A 19,812-nucleotide genomic window follows, 5' to 3' on the forward strand; every position below is an offset into this window, starting at 1 on the left:
AAATAACCCTAGCCTTTAAAAAAGGATAGCTCACAAGGTAACTTCCAACTGTCACAAAGAGCAATAAATCCTGCCACAATGATGAAATTAGAAAACACATGAGAGACACAGTCATTGACATCTATCAAACATAATTATACTGTGAGGCAGATACCTTGTCTACTTTTAAGACTGGGCTTAAAACCTCTTGTTGTGATAAAACTAGAGTGGCTTGAGCTCTCTGTGTAGTTATGCTGCTATAGGCCTAGGCTGCTAGAGAACATAATGACCACTTTAACTCACTGTTACATTCTCCTACTACTCTCCATTTTTGCATTATTTGCTACTTCAATTTTTAACTTTGTGTTCTCTCCTCCATCCTCTTAGGTTAAAAACTTTTACACTTTTTAATCTGTCTGTATGATTGGATTGAATTGAATTGACTTTATGCTATATATCCTGTCTCTGACCTCAGTCATAAATCTGGTTGGAGGTTCGGGGTCCAACCTTAACAAGTCAGTCAAGCTCAAAACCTTTTAGTGTGGCTGACGTAAAACAATTACAAATGTATTTTGTATTGACTCTTGTTATCTTTGTCAGATATAAAAACTTGACAATGCAAGGAAATAAGGTTTTGTAATGACCTAGTAAAAATTCAGACTCAAATCAGAATGAGAAACTTTACCTAAAACAGGCTGTTCAAGCTTGAAAACCCATTGTGACTAAATTAATAAAATTGTGCATAGATGAAAAAAATCCTTAATGACATTATCACAAATCCACGATAGTATTGTTTTTTGGACAACTGTGACAAAAGTAGTGTTTAGGTTTAGGAGGCAATTTTACCACATAGCACCCAGCTGTTTAGGATAGCATTATTTGCTTAGTAAATTAAATAATTTTGAAATTGTATTTTATACAAATTCAGATTATCTATGTCTGATAACAAAAACTAATTTGAAGATCAAAAACATTTAATTTTGGCAAAAATAATAGAGAATATCTATAGGCAGGCAAAATCTTTTTCACAGCTCTGTAGTTTATTAGTTGTGTTAAATATTAATCAAACTGAAACTTGAAGAACCAAGATGTAGAAATGCAAAAACTGCAACTCATTATTTGATCTCAACATGTGTTAGTTATAGAAATTTACATTTAAACAAAATTAATTTAAGATTTTTTTATTTTTGAATTCAAGACTTTATATGCATTTGATCACACATTAAATTTAAAAGTTTCTCTTTAACAGGATTTTTCACATATTTTTGATCTGTTGTTTAAACCAACTCCTCGTGCCAATTTTAGGTGAAACAAAAGTTCAAATCAGTGAAAGATATACATTAAGATAAAATTTGCACAAATTTTTAAGGACCTTTAACCTTTTAGGGTCGAAAGCGGAAAGGTGAATGAGAAGCAGCCAAATCTTCATAGTGAGTTACTTTTACACAGTGTGGTCTGGTCAGATTAAATGCATGGGTGACACCTACTGGACTGAAGAAGCATTACAACGACAGTACATACAATTCCAACTGACAGGAAACCATAAAATATGGTAAACCAAAATTTAAGATGTTTTCTTAACAAATATGAACGTGTTTTGTGTGTTTGGTTACTTTAAATAATCTTAGAAAGCATGACATGTACTTGCAGGAGCTGGAGGATTTATTGTCACAACGAACAAGATACAATTTATAACAAGATTATTTTTATCTTTATGTTGTAAAGTGACCTAATGTGAAAAAAATGCAATGTGTGTTGCAAAAAACAAAAAACAAAAAAAAAAAACCAAATAATTCAAAGACAGAAAACTATTGACTTATATACATTTTGTGTGGATGCCACATAAGAGGTGGCACATTACTTAGCACCCCAATTTTTATTGCAGAAGAACATTTCTGAGATTTTTTTTTAAAGTCTAGCCTTTAATACGATATTATTATTAAGTGTTGGAATAATACCTTATTAAGAGAAAATATTTAACAAAAAACTTTTTTTTTAAAAACAAATCTAACTGACGCATGTTTTAATTTATAATTTGAGGATCTTGAAGAATAAAGTTGTTTCTCTCCCCCCCACTCTAAAACCTTTTTAGAGTGCATGGAATTACACGTTTTTTAAGGAAGAAAAACATCTTGGTTTTAGCATTCAAGGCACTTGAAATTGGTCAGGTGAGATTAAGCGATGGGAGAATAATAGACAGCTCCTAGGTATTATACAGGGCATGTGCATAAACTGGTCAAAGATCTCATTCTACCTATGATCTCACATTGTCAAATGTTACACAAGAGGATCAATTGCTGCCCTGTTGGCAAAAAGAGGTAAGATCGTGACTGTAGTGGTGCCCCCAAGTAAGTTTGACTGAATATTTTGTAAAAAAAAAAAAAAAAGAACGTCCCACCTTAATTTTGTAAAAAGGAAAAGAGCAAGGAAAAAAACAAAGGCTTTTTACACATCTTTAGTTTGGGTGCCAATAAATGTGGCTGAGACTCTAAGGATTTGCAAAATTTTTAAATCAAAAACTCAGCTCTGTTATTCTAAGTACTATATATACCAGAATCTTACATGATCTCCTACCTGCTGGTGGTAAGGACACTATTTAAGAGAAACGCATAACGGATCCTGTGCATAGCCATACAGAAGTGCATCATAAATACTGTCACATGAGGAAAAAGGAGTGAACCCATTTTTTATCCTAGAACGTAGAATCCGAACTAAACATGCATTTCACTTATCCTAGTGTGAAAACTATAATCCAGACGGCGGTCAATGCTGTGAGGAAGCGAGAGTCTGATCACTGGGATCTGAGCCCTCTGTCTCCACAGGCAGGTGGCTGGCTGGGATGCCCACTGGAGGTCGGACCCTCCTCACGGGGCTGAAACTGCGGGGGGACGATCCTGGGGAGTGAGCCGGGGAGCGAGCCGGAGAGCAGACAGGACGTAGGACAGGGGCAGGGAGAGGCTGAGGGAGAGGCTGAGGGAGAGGCTGTGCCAGGGGAGAGGGGCTCCGGGGGTACCGGCGGGGAGTGGACCAGATCGGCCGCTCAGTTCTGTTGGTGGTCGGGGGAAGGACGGGAACATAGGTTGCAGGGATACTGATTTCTGGTTGGATGGCAGTGATGCCCGAGGATTCTTCCAGATGCTCCAAAGTTTCCTGAATTAAAGAAAGATACATCTCAGATTCATCCTCTGCTTATTTTATTATTTTAACTAACATCATTTGTGGGTTAAATAATCATTTAAAACAAAGCTAGCATTGTTGTCCAGGAAAAAAACCCTCCATACTTTTAGGACATTTTCAAATTTTTTTCAGGTTGCTAGTACTTACTTTACTGTGCGCTATTGGGACTTTATGTAATGAATCAACACTAAGTACTGCCTAAATGTGAAGAGGAAGGAAAATAATAGTTTTCTAAACGTTGTGGCCTGCATTCAAATCCAACCCCAATGACTCAATACTTTGCTGAACCTTTAGCCTTATCTATCTTCCCATCACCTCTGACCAGCTTCGCTGTCCCTGGTGAAAGGCAGCATGCCCACAACATGATGCTGCCATCACCATGGTCTACTCCGGGGATGGTCTTTTCAGGGTGATCTGCCAGAAAAGGGAGTTTTGGCACCAATGTCTTCAGAGCATCTTCTGTCACATATTAGATTTGCTATATGACTTGTGGCAAAGTGAAAGTGGGACTTTATTATGATCTGTTTGTGTTTGAGTTTGTCATTTTAGCCCCATTTTGGTGTGTCAATGATTTCCAAGTTATATATATGTTGTTGTTTTTGCTCTGTTCCTCACTGCCTCAGCTTCCTGCTCTGCATCAGCTGTTCCGCATATGCTCATCAACTCACCTGTGTAGCACTTAGTAATCAAACTCCTAGCGTAGAAACTCCTTGCTTCACTTACTTGGTCCAAGTTTCCTTACAACGTGCTGCAGTTCTGATTTAAATCTTTGTTGCATCAGGCTGCTTCCCAAATCTTTTGTCATTGAGTCCAAATAACCATCAAAAGCTGGAAGACTTCAACTGAGTTTCTTTGAATATTGGCTTTTATTTCCCGCCACTCTTCTCGATAGGAGAAATTTGTGAAGCGTGCAACTACTGTTTGTTTAATTAACAGATTTTTCCACCTGAGCTGTGAATCTCCGAAACTCCTCCATAGTTGCCATGAACTAGTTGGTTGCCTCTCTGATAAGTGCTCACCTCGTCCAGCTCTTCGGTTTAGGCAGACAACCAAATCTTTGTAGGTTTGTGGAGGTGCAATTTCTATTTTCAGATGATAGATTCAGCAGTGCTACATGAAATGTTGGTATGGGATTTCAAAACCTAACCCTACTTTAAACTTCACCGCATTAACCCTGATCTGTCTGGTGCATTTCTTGGTCTTTGTGATATTGTTTGCTCACTAATGCTCTCCAGCTAACCTCAGAGGCCTTTATAGAACAGCTGTATTTATGCTGAGACAACATTAAACACTTGGTAGACCCTATTTACAAATTATACAACAGTAAGAAGCTGAATAAAAATGCAAAACAACCTTTTCAGATTTTTACTTGTAAAAAGCTCCTACTTTATAATAGTCACTTTGTGATTGTTTATCCCGTAAAAACCCAATAAAATATGTGGATATTGTGACGAAATGTACAACGTTCAACGGATAATAAAACTTTATTTTAGAAAATTTAATCTTCAGATTTTTCTTGCTCTGCCGCCATCAGGCTCTGTTGCAGCTTGTGTTTTGGATGTCTGAACAATCAGTTCAAAGCTCTTAATTTAAATCTACAGTCAGCTTATTGTCTGTATGCAAAACTCACAAAAATATCTCGCACATCACTTACAGAAATAAAGGAACAAATTCAGCCGCACATTGTTTTTAGAACATTTAAACAACTGCTTTCATGCCTACACATTAAATTAAAACCCTGAAACCCTGTACATAATAGATGCACATTAATTAAGGATGTTCCGCTGTCCTTGTAGGCATGTTTAGATTTTGCTTTAGGCTTCTTCTTAAGTTTAGTCTCAAAGACAACATTATGAGGATGTAGCAATCCTAAATAGAGGTTTTGTAAATAAAAGAGAAACTCACATCTTCGTTGAGAACGTAAAGAGGCATGGGGCTCCGTCGGCCAAGCGTAGTTGGCTTGGGCACCACGTCAACTGTAAAAGACAGACCTGTTAATATGATTTAGATATGAATTGACAGAACCCAGAAGAGTGAGGGGAATCTCACAGTTAACCACTATAAGTGTCTAGGAGGTGTTTAAAAAGATGTTTGGAAAAAGCACAAAAGGTCTAAGAAGCGTTTTATAAAAAGAAACGGTACTGTTCATTCAGTCTGCTGCATCAAAGGGCTGGACTTTAATGCCTGCTTGTCATTTTACTTATTTGCCATTTAATACTTTTGCAGTTTTGGTTGTTTCTGACATCATGTCAAGGACTTTGGTTTCTTATGTACATTAGTGTTCTGCACTTTTAGTATTTCAAGTTATTAGGATTCTGACTGGAGCTCTTGTCTTTAATTACTATGTCTTTTTTTTTTCTTTTTTCTTTTTTAAAGTGCAAAACTATTTTGGAGACCAAAGTTTCTGTTTTGTTTTTGGGCAGTGTCTGTTTTCCCAACTGCTGGTTCCTAGTGTTGTTCTTCTTCCATGTTTTGAGCCTGGTTTTCCTATGGTGGCCTCTGCCTCTGCATTAACTCTGCAGTACTTTGTCTGCTTTATCAGGTTCCACTTATTAAAACCTTTTTGTTTTACCAGCCTCCTGCAGCCGTCTGTATTTGGGTCCTCCAAATATCCACTATGTCACAGGTTCATACCCAAATGATTCTTCTCCAGGAAGGAGTCTGTCAAAGTTAATCAGATCATACCCGTGGATATTTTCTTTACTTGGTAGAGGAGGGATTTGCAGCAAGGTGACACGTATTGTGATAATGTTTCCTGGCTTAATATTTCTAGCTTTTAACTTTTACGGAACATCCTGGATTTTGAAATGTTGGCAGACTTTTAAAAATAAAGGTCTGCACTGTAAAACAAAATGTGCTAATTGTTAATATAAATTTAACATTTTTAACTTCAAATCATTTTATCTTTGTTTATCTTTTGACAGTGACTGCTCTCTCATGCACACAGAGAGACGTCGCCTGTGATCGTTTGTATAAATAATAATAATAATTTGAAAAAATAATAACCCCTAACAGCAAGAAGAATACAAACAGTCTTCATAAAAAATAGACAGAATTGGCCAAAGTTGGTAATGGGAGGTCAAGGCTTTACAAAGACAGGAGATTGGATCAATATTTTTCTCATTTTAGATCATTTAAACCCTTACTTCCTGAATTTATTCACAATAACATAAAACAGTTCCTCTAAATTTAACTCTGAATGAACAGATTCTAAATTAAATAGATATTCATGCAAGTGAGGTAGTTTAAAGGGACAGTGCGTAACTAATTTGGCATTTAATTTACAAAAATCCAGTATTGCTTTTATAAATACATATTCTGGCAAAGTCTAATTACCTCACATCAAAAATTAAAATGTTCTCGTAACTTAGAATTGGTAGTTTATAAATACATAGGTGTCGGTGCACCCACTGGGAGGCGACATGTTGCATCACTATTTCTGATTTCAGTAGCCGAAAGGGACCAAACTTGTAAGCCATACTTGTTTTCCTTACCTGTCTTCTATATGAAGACATGCTGTCGGTGGAAGAGTATAAAACAAGTAAAGACAACCATAGATCATTCTATTTGGCGTTTTCTGTTGAAATGAAGGACCATCCATACTCTTTGCCCAGTGAGAAGGAAGAGAGAGTAACCAAGAAAAAAAACACAAGTAATAACCAGGAGAAAACGAGAGTCTATATCGGTGCAGCTATTATTACCAACTGGAGATAATTCATGAGGGGGATTTAAAACGGATTTGTTGCAGGCTTTCTGCTGAACAGCAGGTAAGTTAATTCAATATAACAATTAAGTTTATTTAGGCGTCATGTTAGAAACAGGCAGTGTAGTCCAGCAACCACCCTGTCCTCCTGGCAGAAATGGCTCATTTGTCTCTCTCTCCCTCCCATGGAGTATGTGGGAGGGAGGCGGAGGGATATCAGCTGGCCAGTTCACTGTCTGTAGTGCAGCAGTGAGATCTGGTCACCTTACAAATTTTTAAAGTCGCTTTTTTTAGAGCCCAAATAAGCAACTACATGTTCAGAAATGAGCCCATAAAACCGCGTCTCACAGAATTTACAAGCAACTTTAAAAAAAAAAACAAGCGGTCTTGGCAATAGTGCCAGGAAACATTTCACACGATGACCGTAGCTATTAGGAGTAGCTTGGTATCAAATACATTGAGGACATGTTTACGCTGTCACACTCATGATACTCCATGGCTTCTGTAGTAGTTAATACGCACTTAACGACAAGATTGTTTGTAATTCATTTAGCGCACCACTAGATGGTATGCCAGTGTGAAAATCTTACACACTGGGGCTTTAAGCATGATTTGGCAGAACAGCAACCACTAGATGGCAGCAAAGTATATCCAATGAAATCCGTGGTATGTGTTAAACATGCACCAACAGTTCCAAGTGGTCATCATAAAATAAAGTCAATATTAGATTGATATGTTAGTGATGGTGGGCTCAAACCTATACCCAAATCCTGAATAACACAATTTTAATGTTAGTTACTGAAAAAAAAAGAATAGAGTAAAACTGTTTCTCACCATCATGGCCATTTTCACTTTGCTCCATATAAACAGGAACTCTTTGGGGAACAGGACGGTGTTTCTTCCTGCAATAAATCCAATAGAAACTTTGAATTATGCTAAAACATACCCCAAACCTTGGGGATGAACTCAGACACAGTAAATACTACTGTTGTTTTATGTTTTCACTTCAAGGCCACTTGAAATTCTGCTCACATAATTGTATGCATTATCAAAGCCTGTCAGAGGAGAAGGGGAAACAAGAAGTTACGAGAGGAAAAGAGGTGGACAAGAAGAGGGGGAAAAAAGGATAAAAGAACAGCTCTTACTTGGAGGGTTTCCAGCAAGCACATACTGTCACCAGGGTGATTAGGAGGAATATGCCCCCGGTGGACAGGATGATGTATAACGAGCTCCGTCCTAAACCAGATTGGTAGACAGAAAACAGAGAAAACAGAGAAAAAAAGGCATTAATAAAAGTCTAATTAAAGTTCTGACTTTTAAATCTACTGTAGCTACGCTATTTGACCCTGAAAGCCTTTTGAGTCGTTTCTTCTTCTGCATCTCTTTTATTCATTTGTCATACTGAGACTGTGCTGGCATGCCTTGGATGCAGTGAAGGAGGACGTAAGGGGAGTTCCTCTGTGGCATTGTGTGGTGCTGCTATGCATGCAAAGGGATTGTAGAGCATGTCTGAGGACCTGTAGCTGTCTGTGCATGCAGCACTTAACAGTACACCAATAATGAAGTCAAAATTGTTGTGGCTCACTGAGGCAGAGCATCGTCCCCACCTGCCTCCCTCCTCATAAATAACTCTTCGTTCATTGGACTAGACTGCCTTGCCCCCGCTCTCTCTCTCTCTTTAGCCTGACATGCTGTTCTGTCCTGGCGCCCCATAACAGCCACTCTGAGCCAGCCCTCTTACAAACACAGCCGGGATTTGCGCTTGTTGTAAACAACATTGTTAGGGAGGCCAGCATGCCTGTGTACTGGTCGGCATGAACTGATAATTGCTTTGATTGGCCTCTGAAAACGGCTGTTTTGTAAACAAAGTACTGAAAGTCCTCAGGCGTCCTCCATTTTTGTATATTTTGCTTCAAAGTAGGAACACTTCTAAGCTTCTAAGAGGCTCTTGGATCTTTCAGCTTTCGAGATGTCTTACAAAGATTTAGCTTGGACTTTGGCAGTTTTTCCAGTCCTTTTCAGTCCAATATTGTTTCACCGTGTTTCTTTCAGGGATCAAAGGCTCCTGAACTCTTGGGGTGTGCAATACACCTAAAAAATATCAAATTTGGTAAAGAGACATTTTTAAATTGGACCTTGATGCACGTTGTTGCCATCAGCCGATCATAGACATCACTTTTCTTCTTAGTTAAATGTAAAGGAATTTTTAAAGTTTGCACAGTGTGACAAATTTTCAAATAATCAGCACTTCAGGAATATGTACTCTTCTCATTTGATACCAAATTTAAACTGTCTTGAGCTCAGAAAGATTGACTATGTGAAAAAGTCCGAATAGGATATTTCCTGATCTCCTCCATGTAATTTATATAAAAGTGAAATCAAATATTATTGAGTCTTATGCTGTTGAAAGAGTTTGAACAATTTGTCCACAATTACCCCAGTGAAGTATACAGGACAGCTCAGAGAGTTGAAAATGAACTAAATTAGCAATAAGTTATTTAATTCAACATATTTCCTTTTAATTTAAAGTCATTCATATGTGCTAATGCTTTTAACTAGAAGTGATGAACCAACAGTTCATCACTTCACAACCTCTACACACAATCAAAAGTAACAAGTAAAAGTAAGTTCTATTTATTTGTATAGTCCACATTTGCATCAAATGTTTTCCAAGCTCACAGACACAAGCATAAATTGTTGAAATTGTTTAAAACTCTGGTTATAAAACTTTCACGCTATGAAGCGTTTACATGCAAATTTAGTGATTAAATTTTGCTTAAAAAACAACAACAACAAAAACACAAAAACTGCTCATGTCCCTATATGTAGCATGACATTTTTAGTTATCCGGAAGTAGTAGTGTCAAACATTGACAGCAACATTTATTTTGATAAATGTTTGTTGTTGTTCTTGAAGATAATTTGTAAGTGATTAGTCTCTCCCGAGGGTGTTTAATAATTAACAAAGCTTGTGTCAGCCACGCTGACACTGATCAATATTTTATTTTTTGTGCAAAGATGTTGAAAAGTTATAACAATCTTGATTATTTAAAAATTATTCCATACATGCATTGGCAGATCAAGAGGACAAGGGAACATATAACACCACAGCTTAAAGATATTTTAACACAAGTATGCACAAGTTGCAATTCGTAGTTTTATAAATCACATTTTGAATATAAGTCAATGGTCTTTCTCTCCTCTCTGCTTCTCCTTTCGTGTCTCCCTCCCCCGTTTCCCTGCCTGCTTCTATCAATTTTTTTGGAGCATCTTTTTACATATCTTGCAAACTATAAATTATGGATCTGGTCAGCTGGACTCAATGAGAAATCTGGGCAAAGGAGAGCCCCTGTGCCCGACGGGACATGTGCAGCTGGACACATGGTGGGAGGAGGATCGTGTGTCAGTCCATTTTGTCAGTCGAGGATGTTGAAAATGTATTCAAAATTGGATTTGTGATAACAGGATTTTTGCTTTTTGGAGCATAGAGAAATTGTGAAAATTGTAAAAATGTCGGCAGCTGTTTTGGCCTATATCAACGCTGCCTTAACTGTCTATGTGAGGGATATGTCCACTACCAGCAATCGAAATGCTGTGTAAGCAGAAATGCAGACCAGCTGCGATTCCTGAATTTGCTAGCTGGATGAGAACAATCTTGAAGAAAGCTGGAAGCTGGACCCTGGCACTATGACCACGATTTTGGCTGCTTTGGAATCACCATTAAGATGTGCCAGTGATAATTTAAGGCAGACAGAAAAACAGGAGTCTGTATGCCCAAAACAAATGCTGCTATCCAAACTAGCTCCCCTGCAATCTTAATTTCTCCTGGATGTTATGTAAACAAGACACTCTGTGACATCTGTCACATGAACAAGAGCATTACTGCACTGCCTGATAATGTTTCATCACTATCAAAGACTAATGATCGCAAGTGCTGTATGTTTTTCTGTTCATGTACAGCACTTTGAATCATCTTGTTACTGAAAAGTGCTATATAAATAAACTTACTTTACCTTACCTTCCAGTTAGATTAATTGTAACAGGAAATAATAATACAGATTTTTTTAAATGCCAAAGGTGCACAGATTGTTTTACTTAGATTATAAGACACAAAAAATGATTTAGAATTTCCCCTCAAAATACACATCTCAGCCATATTTATGCACAGCAAAAAATATACTTCTATAGCTGTATTGTTTTTCAAAATTAGAATAAATTAAATTGTCAAGATTCGGAAAAAGGACTGGAGAGAAAATTAATGGAAAAGTAGCTAAAAGTCAAAAGAAAATGCTGGAAGATATTTCTTGGGAAACATAAAAAGGTTTTGTAGCTGGACACACATTTCCAGACAAGTGAGTGTTACTGAAATCAAAGACAGGACCTTTTAATCAATGTGAAATGCAACTACTTAACACTGCTTTGGTCAAGTAGGATTTTTGAGATACTTTAAGCTCCAGTTTCTTTAGAGTTGAACAAGTGTTTGCAGGCAAGACTTATAGATGCATTAAGGACGAATCATTCAGCTCAACTCATCTTACCATCTCATTTCTAATGTGAGCTTTCGTAACCTAAGCTTCTAGCAGTGTAACAGGCCACCTACTGTAGACGGTGAGCCGAACGGGGATGCTCTTCATGCTGCTGATGGGGTTCTCCACTGTGCAAGCATAGATGTCGTCATCGGACATGAGAACGCGTGAGATGCTCAGCACTTTCTGGTCGTGTGAAAGCAGCAGGCGTGAGTCATTGGTCAGCACCTTCCCTCCTTTCAGCCAACTGTAGATGGGCTTTGTGCCATTATCGTGGGAGCAATGGAGGTGGAAATGCTCGCTGTACTCCAGGACAGAGGAAGCCATCATCTGGATGTAAGGTTTTGACACAGGAACTGAGGAGGATAACAAAGTACAGCTAAAAATGATTGAATATGGTGAAAAAGTTCAGTATTGTTTTTCACTCATTTCAAAAAGTGAAACTCATATCAGCTAGACATGGATGGAAAAATGTCACGCCTTTGATCTACTTTTGATGATTTTGAGGATTCAGTGTTAATAAAAATTTTATTTTTTGCATTAGAAAACTACCATAATTACCATAAAATAAATCAAATATTTTTCACTTTCTGTGAAATATGCAAAATAATGACTTTTTTTCCATGATATTCTATTTTTTTGAGTTGTATTTGTAGTATGGACTTGAGAGTGAATTATTATTTCCATTTCAGAAACTGAATTACCTTGCCTGTATTATAATTACACTTCGTATTGAAAGTCTGTTTTTGTGTTGAATATATTTAGTTTTTTTTTAACACTTTTCCTCTTTGCGTTTCAGCTTATACATTTTGGAGCATTTAAAACCCATCTGATACACAAAGTCAGTCTGAATACCGTCCACAGTCAGCTTAATGTAGTGATCTCCGGTGAACGTGTCGTCTGTGATGGAAATTTCGACCTCGTACGTCCCTTCATCTGACAGCTGCAGCTTGTGAAGCAGCAGGGAGCCATTCTCAAACACCATGATGCGGCTGCGATACTCGGGCCTCAGGTTTCCGATGATCTCGGTGCCGATTGACTGAACGACAGTGACGGGCTTCACTTTGTCCTTCTTCACCTGCCATTTAATGACAGGCTTGTCAGAGCTGCTGCTGGAGTAGCTGACCGACAAGAGGGCCTCTCTGCCCACCGTGCCCCTCACCACCTGGGTCTGGCTGGTCACGTTCACTCCAAATGCCTCACCTGTAAGGCAAAAAGAGAGTGGTGATGCGCAAAACTGTTGAGAACATGCGTGCCTTGAAAAAGTATTCATATCTCATGAACTTTTAAAGATTTTTCTCGTAACGACAAAGTACTTTGCTTTATTAGGAATTTATACAACACATCAAAACAAAGCTGAACATAGTAGTGAAGTGTAAGGAGAGTGAATTTTTTTTCAAAAGTTTTTTCGTAAATACTTTGCAGAACCATCTTTTCTGTAGCAATTACAACTGCAGATCTAGCTAGCCTGCTTTGCACATCTGGAGAATGAAAGTTCTTGCCCCTTCTCCGGCATTGTCTATATTTAAATTGTTTACTTTTGAATCACTGCTGCACCCTATACTGTAACCCAATTTTACTGCAATTTACAAGCTGTATGCAACGAAATTTCGTTCTGTACGCACTCTGTGCATACAAAATGACAAATAAAGCTGTCTAAGTCTAAGTCTAAGTCTCTAAGTCTTCTTCTCTATAAAACAGCTTAAACTCTGTCAGATTTATTGTCCATTAAATTTGTTTTTAGCTCTGTCCATCATGCACAAACAACTTCTCTGTCCCTGCAGAGGAAATTGATCCCCACAGCACCATACTGCCTCCACCATGCTTCACCTTGAGTATGGTGTGTTCTGGGTGATGTACAGTACACAGTGAGCTTGGCAACACATGGATTGTTTAATGCTCTAGCAACCATTGTATTGGGTTACCAGAGCATTAAACATTTCCAACCTGTTATTTTGGCATTTCCAAATAACAGGTTGTGCAGTGTTGTGCAGCTGGTTGCACCAGGTCTCTTTAAGGGTACCATTCTCATAGCTTGTGTTGTTTTAGGACCAAAAGGCAGGAAGGAACATGGCAATCTCATAATAAATGAGCAACTTTACTGAAAATTACAAAAGTCCAGACTTATTGATACAAAACTAAAACACAAAGGGAAGAAACTCAGAATAAAGAAGCCTGGGTTGATGTGTAAATATACAGAACTTAAACAGAGATGAGCTTAAAGAAGACTCCACAGTAGCTGCGGTAAATAGTTGAACAAACCGGCAAAAAATGAGAAGTTAGTGCTTCAGTCATTGGAAGATTTATCACAGGACTGCTTCCAAGGTGAGTTTATTAGCAGAAAGACTGAAAACCTGGAGGGGAGCAGGAGGCTGAAGGAAAGGGAACAGTAAACCCATAAATTAATACACAGATACTAGAAAAGTGTACAAAACAGGGCACAAGCCAACACCAGATTGAATATCGACCGAAAGGTACCAAAGAAGCAGGAATAACAGGGAAACCAGAAGTGAACAAAACGCAGTCATCCATCGTCATCTCCATGTGGGTACCCAGCGGACCAGCCCATCCGCCTCCTGTCTGTATGCAGACTCATCACCATCCTGGATCCGCCCGATGACTGTGGTGTAATCTACAAACTTCAGGAGCTCCACAGATGGTTCCGCAGATGTGCATTCATTAATGCACAGAGAGAAGTGCGGGGAGAGAACACACCCCTGGGGGTTGCCGGTGTTGATTGTTCTTGGGCTGGAGAAGATGCTTGTGAGGATTTGCTTTCAATATCCCGAATGTGATGATTGACTGCTTAGATACAAGGCAGCAAAAAAAACAAAACAAAAAAAAAAACATTTGCTATAAAGATGAAAGTGCAGCTTATTAATACTATTCCCAGTAATTAACAAGAATAGTAATAATAAAGAAGTATTAAAAATATTTAAAACTTTGAAGTCAGCTTTCCTTTGGTGTAATTTGTTTCTTCTTAAATAACGTCTGTTTCTATTGTCCACGTTTAACCCCAGTGTCTTACTGCAATTTAGATCATGAAAAATGTCTGAAAAGCCGACCCAGATGCTAAAGAAAGCTGGTAATGCTGCTCCCACACTGTTTTGAATGAGTTGTTTGCTGTTCAGTTTCAGTTTCTCCCTTGTTATCTGCAAGAAGTCAGAATACATTAACATGCTGCATGCCTTGTGGCATGTTTGGCACTCCTACAACAATGAGCAGCAGTCATGAACCAATTAGCTGACCTCTTATATCAGGACTGACTTTATCTTTTAAACTCTTTGAAAGGTGGCCAACACTAGTGTTTTTTGAAAAAAATGAATAATTCAAACAGGAGAGGACAAAAGGTTATGCATCAAGAAATAATGCTATTTCAGAATAGAACGTGAAACCCTTTAGAAAATCCCTTTTCTTATAATAAGAACAGCTTCCTCCATAGTCAGCCAAGAGCTTCAGAGACCAACATATTGGTACGCATGCCTGTTTTTGTTTGATCCTATACATCTCCATCACTAATCCTCTTCTCAGAAACCCCCGTTGAAATTTCTCATGACCTCTTAGAGCGAAGGAACAAGCATTGTACTAATTTTGATTTGTGCTCCCCAGTTATTTGTCCACCTCCCGGCGCTTTACGGGGATCAGGTTTTTCTAATGTAAGTCACATTTTACCTTTACAGTGCAGCTCTGTCTTGGAAACCAAACAAAGCAAAGTTATTATGTTCACAGTGGAGGTAGCCATAACTCAGCTGTAGCTGGACACATGGAGGTCCAAACATTGGCTGCGAGCCCGTTGGGGGGGGGGGCATCCTACTGTTCGGCTCCAGTGATGGAGAGATCAGCCTAAGAGAGAGGGAAAGTCTGCGGCGCTCTCTTACAGAGAGGCAGTTAGCAGGGCATCGCCTCATTGCTGTGGTAACCATTTGGTCCCCTTGACAAGAGTTGCCAAGGCAATAGCACAAAGGGCACGATTGTTGCAGCGAGTTTCCTCCCTTGAAAAGAGCTAGAGCGAGAGAGCGAGAGACAGGCTCACAGAGAGAAATTCTTTGTCACTGGTGAAGCTGGAGATAGACACAGGATCCAGTGATTTCTAACCAAATCTGGCCTGCTTGGGTAAACAGGGCCCATGGTACTGTCATGAACTTAACTTTTTGTGGTTATTTCTCTGGAATGAACACATAAAAAATCCCCCAACGAAAAGCAAGCCGCAGCTCCTTCTACAAACCTTTTTTTTGTTTTTTATTAACACTCTTGACCTCGCATTGTCCTCTTCATTTACCCTCTCAATGGCCACTTTCAGCTCCTTTTGAGCACAAAATGTGAACTCAACAAACCCATTCGGAAACAAAACAAGAGGATCATATGCACAAAAAAGAAAAAAAAGAAAACTCTTAGACCCCACTAATCTGTTGATTACCCCCATTCTAAAAATTCTGTTAGGTCTAAATAAAACTTTCCTTTACCGGTAGATAACTTTTTGTAAATGATCTGTTAGTTTGGTTAACTTTGTTGACTGGATGGCAAATGTTTGCACCTACCCATGAAGAGGAGGAGGAGGAGGAAGAGGCCGAAGAGTGTCAGCAGCGGAGGAACGTCCCTGAAGTTGTCACCTTTAGAGGAGGGCTTCCTCTCCACCTTCATCTTGTGTCCTGGGCAGAGTCTTTCTCCCGCTCAGTGAGCATGGTTTATCCACCCCGGGCACGTCTCTGCAACACAGTCCTCTCTCCACTGCCTGCCTGCCTGCCTGCAACGCTGGCCTCTGCCTGGACACACTGAGCCCCACTCTCCCCACAGCACCCCACTCACACAGCCAACAACAGCCAACTGTGTACGTGTGTGTGTGTGTGTGTGTGCGTTCATGTGACACAGAGACGGTGTGGACAGAATAGATCAGTCCTTCTTTTCCTCTTAACTTTGAACTTTAAAAACAGGGGATAAAAGAAAACGTGTTTTAGATACAACCTGCAATGTCTTTTGTTAGTTTTAAAGCTTCTTAATCTGCAAGTAAAGAACAAAATTATACGTTACTTTGTGACTAGTTTGAACGTCTCTGTAATAACATATAAGAAACTCACAAAATGTCTCCCTTGTTTGACTCGCCTTAGTCTTTCTGCACTAAACTACAATTTAAAACATGCCTTCTTGAGCTAAACATGCTATTAATCCCAAAAAATAAAATGTTGGTTGAAGCCTTTTTTCTCTCCTGTACCTCAGTGGTAAATAACGGTGCCTTGCTAAAGTACTTATTTTAGTACGATTCAACATTTTGTGACATTCAACCATAAACTTTGATGTATTTTACAGTGATTGTATGCCATAGGATTGCACAATATCAAGAAAACATGTACTTGTGATACTATAGTTTAATATTGCAATTAGGATATTAATTTAAACTAACGCACATCTTCCTTTTCTTCGCTGCCCTTCTTCACAATATCCCCACTACTTTGCATTTGTGTGTGTATTTTTGTGGTATGAGTTCAGGTTATATTGATTCACTAAACTTTATATTTTTAATCTTTACCACCTCAGCTTTGGACAGGGGTATTCAGCCTCCTCCTGCATCCCGTTTGGCCTTGAGTGCAGTGAGAGTCTCTCCAATAGGCCGGATCTTTTACTTGCATGCCAGTTTGCATAAATTGCACTTGAAATACAACCATGTATTGCATCCAAGCTTTCCTTTGTAATCTCAATACTGTAAACATCGATATTGGGATGACAACAGCAATTCAATATTCTATACAGCTCTGTTATGACAGCCCAACACAAGTGATGCATAATTGTGAAGCTGCAAGAGATTGCTACCTTCATTGATAGGTCAACATTGATTAGAGAAGCAGCCTTGATGTCAAAGTAAACTCTTCAGGAAATGCACAGATCTGCAGCTTAAGTGAGAGAATCCGTAGACCCTGACAAATGTAAACCACACACTTTGAGACCCTGGCCATCATGGAAGAATTGCAAGAAGATTACCATTGTTGAAAGAGGCACATAAGAAATCAGTTTTTTAATTTGTCACAATCTACACAAAATGCTACGTGTGGTAGAAAGCTAATAAACACATAACCCTGAAAACGCCAACCTTCTCCTGAGAGACATGGCAGTGGCTGCATCATGCTGTGGGGAAGCTCTTTCTCAGTATAGACTGGGAAGACAGCCAGAGCTGATGAGACGATGGAAAGACTGAACACTTGGGTGCAGGTTCTAGACATACTGGCAGAGCTGTGGTGGAGGTCAGTAGTAAATCCGCGTCTTCGTTTACAAATTCTCTCCATCCAATTTATCTGAGCTTGAGCTTTTCTTTCTTTCTTTCTTTTTTTTTTTTTTTACAAAGAATAATAGGGACATTTTCAGGCATTCCACCAAAATACGTATATAAGTATTGGCTCCAGGTGGTGGAAAAAAGCAGGCCACACTTCTCTGATTCTTATTTGTGAAAACAAACAACAAACAAATAAATAAATAAATAAAATAAAATTAAATTAAATTAAAATAAATAAAAAATTAATCTATTTTCAGCAAATGTGGAAAAGTTCAAAGGGACTGTATACTTTTGCAAGGTACACTCCATCTATTTAATAGTTGAGCAACAAATAACAGAAAAAAATATAGTGTATACTTACTTTGTCCTCTAGGTGGAGTAAAGGCTGTATTTAGACAGCAACCTCTCCTTTGAGAAGAACAAAGTGAGCAGTAGGAGGGGGTGCATCAAAAGAACAGCCTAGGCCATGTTTTCACATTAAAGCTGTGTAAAGCTAAAGACAAATACCAATATCACTGCTGGACCCTATGAGTAGCAAATGGAGCAGATATTTTTGATAGAAAGATTTTTACACCTTAGATATTCTTGCCAACTATCAGATTGTTGTTCTTATTGGAAGGTTTGTCACCTTTTTATTTCAGATATGGTGCCATAAAATGTTCATATTATATTATAGTCTTTTTTTTCTTTGCATGTTCCAGATTACCCTGTGTGCGCTGATGAGTCAGCTGCATTATAAGTCATCTCTCCCACTTTCAGATATTCTTTATTGAGCTGGATTGCGTTGGAAAACAAAGGTTGGCTCTCTGCAGAGGAGGAATCATGGTTGACCGAGAGGTCTGGGACTGTGGGAGCGGCTGCTGTTAGCCACCCAGCGTTCAGCCTCCTGTGTACCGAGCCATCAAAGTCCAACCTCTCCCCTTCACCTCTGCTCTCTCTGAAAGGCGGGCTTCGCCTCTCCTCTCATCCTCTAATGGGCTCTAAATCAAGTGGGACACTTCTCAGACATGAGAGGAAGAGAGACAGGGAAACAAACTGAGTTTCACATAGTTTTGGGCTAATGGTTCATGACTCAGACCATTGTTCTCACTAAAGCCACTAGCCAGACGTTTCCATCAAATCAACCAAACTCCATTTAGATTGAGTTTGTCACCTACAGAACAACATGTGACGGTCAGTTTTTGAATGTTTTGCTGTTTTGTGGTATACTGTTTCTAATCAACATGCCTCTGATGACATAAGGCCAGAGGTAACCCATTAGACAGCCTTTGAATTTATCTTTTAGATTCTTTGATCTTATTGATATTTATTAAAAAAAACATTTCATGTGTGTTTAATTGCACTATGTTTGGCTGGAATTGAGCCATATGTAAGAATATCAAATGGATTTCAGGAAGATATGGCAACGATACTTGGAAGTAGTTTGAGAAGAGAACCAGGGTCGCCTGTAATGGCTGGTTTTCTTTACCCAAGATCTTTAGTGTTTATTTCAAGCACCCGTGGTACAGCCCTGTTGCCATAGTTCCAGTTAAAGGGGACATATAATCCAAATTCCACTTTTTTAGTCTTTAAATACATATTGTTGTGTTCTTGGAGTCTCTGAGAGTGCAGAAAAGTTGAATGTAGTTTTTCTAGGAGCAGCGTAGATAACCTTATATTCAATTTGGGTCTTACTTTTTCCAGTTATATGTATTCTCTATAATGTTTTTTGAATAATTATGTCACAGTATTTGCTGCAGAGCTACTAAACAAGATTGTGGACTTCCGGTTTACCAAATTTGCAAATTCACCATTTTTATTCCCTGCCCCCCGCCCCCGAGATTTTGTAGTCCAAGTTGAAGAATGTCGAAGCTGTGAGTGGATAATTAAAAATGTTTGGTATTTGGGAATTCAGACCAAAATATTGCAGTTTCACTATCTATAGACTACAACTGAATGATTTAAACGTTAAAAGGAAGGCATTAAAAAGCATGATATTTCCCATGAGAGGGAAGAAGAGGGAAAAACTCCCATTGGTCAGGGAACAGAAGGAGAAACGTTGTTTGAGTAAGACAAAGTAATACAAGTTCAGATTTCATCTTCTGCTACTGAACAGGTAAATCAACTACTTGAAGTGATACCAGCAAAGGACATAATTTATTCATTTTGTTAGGGGCCTAAATGAAC

At 38.6% G+C, this 19,812-nt stretch overlaps 1 protein-coding gene across 2 annotated transcripts; it reads right to left on the reverse strand.

Annotated features, from left to right (window-relative positions):
• Positions 1-1,620: 1,620 nt before the first annotated feature.
• On the reverse strand, positions 1,621-16,025 carry hepacama (hepatic and glial cell adhesion molecule a). 2 transcript variants are annotated; one of them, XM_012868016.3, is made up of 7 exons: positions 15,923-16,025; positions 12,240-12,587; positions 11,459-11,740; positions 8,005-8,095; positions 7,694-7,761; positions 5,062-5,132; positions 1,621-3,129 (listed from the first exon to the last, which is right to left on the reverse strand). In XM_012868016.3, exons 1-7 carry the CDS (start codon positions 16,023-16,025, stop codon positions 2,743-2,745), a joined length of 1,350 nt encoding a protein of 449 aa, XP_012723470.2. In that variant the 3' UTR covers positions 1,621-2,742. The 2 variants fall into 2 exon arrangements, with proteins under 2 accessions (XP_012723470.2, XP_036006119.1); XM_036150226.1 differs by having other exon boundaries at positions 5,062-5,147.
• Between the last annotated feature and the right edge of the window lie 3,787 nt (positions 16,026-19,812).

The sequence above is a fragment of the Fundulus heteroclitus genome, chromosome 18, assembly GCF_011125445.2.
Source record: "Fundulus heteroclitus isolate FHET01 chromosome 18, MU-UCD_Fhet_4.1, whole genome shotgun sequence".
NCBI lineage: Eukaryota > Metazoa > Chordata > Actinopteri > Cyprinodontiformes > Fundulidae > Fundulus > Fundulus heteroclitus.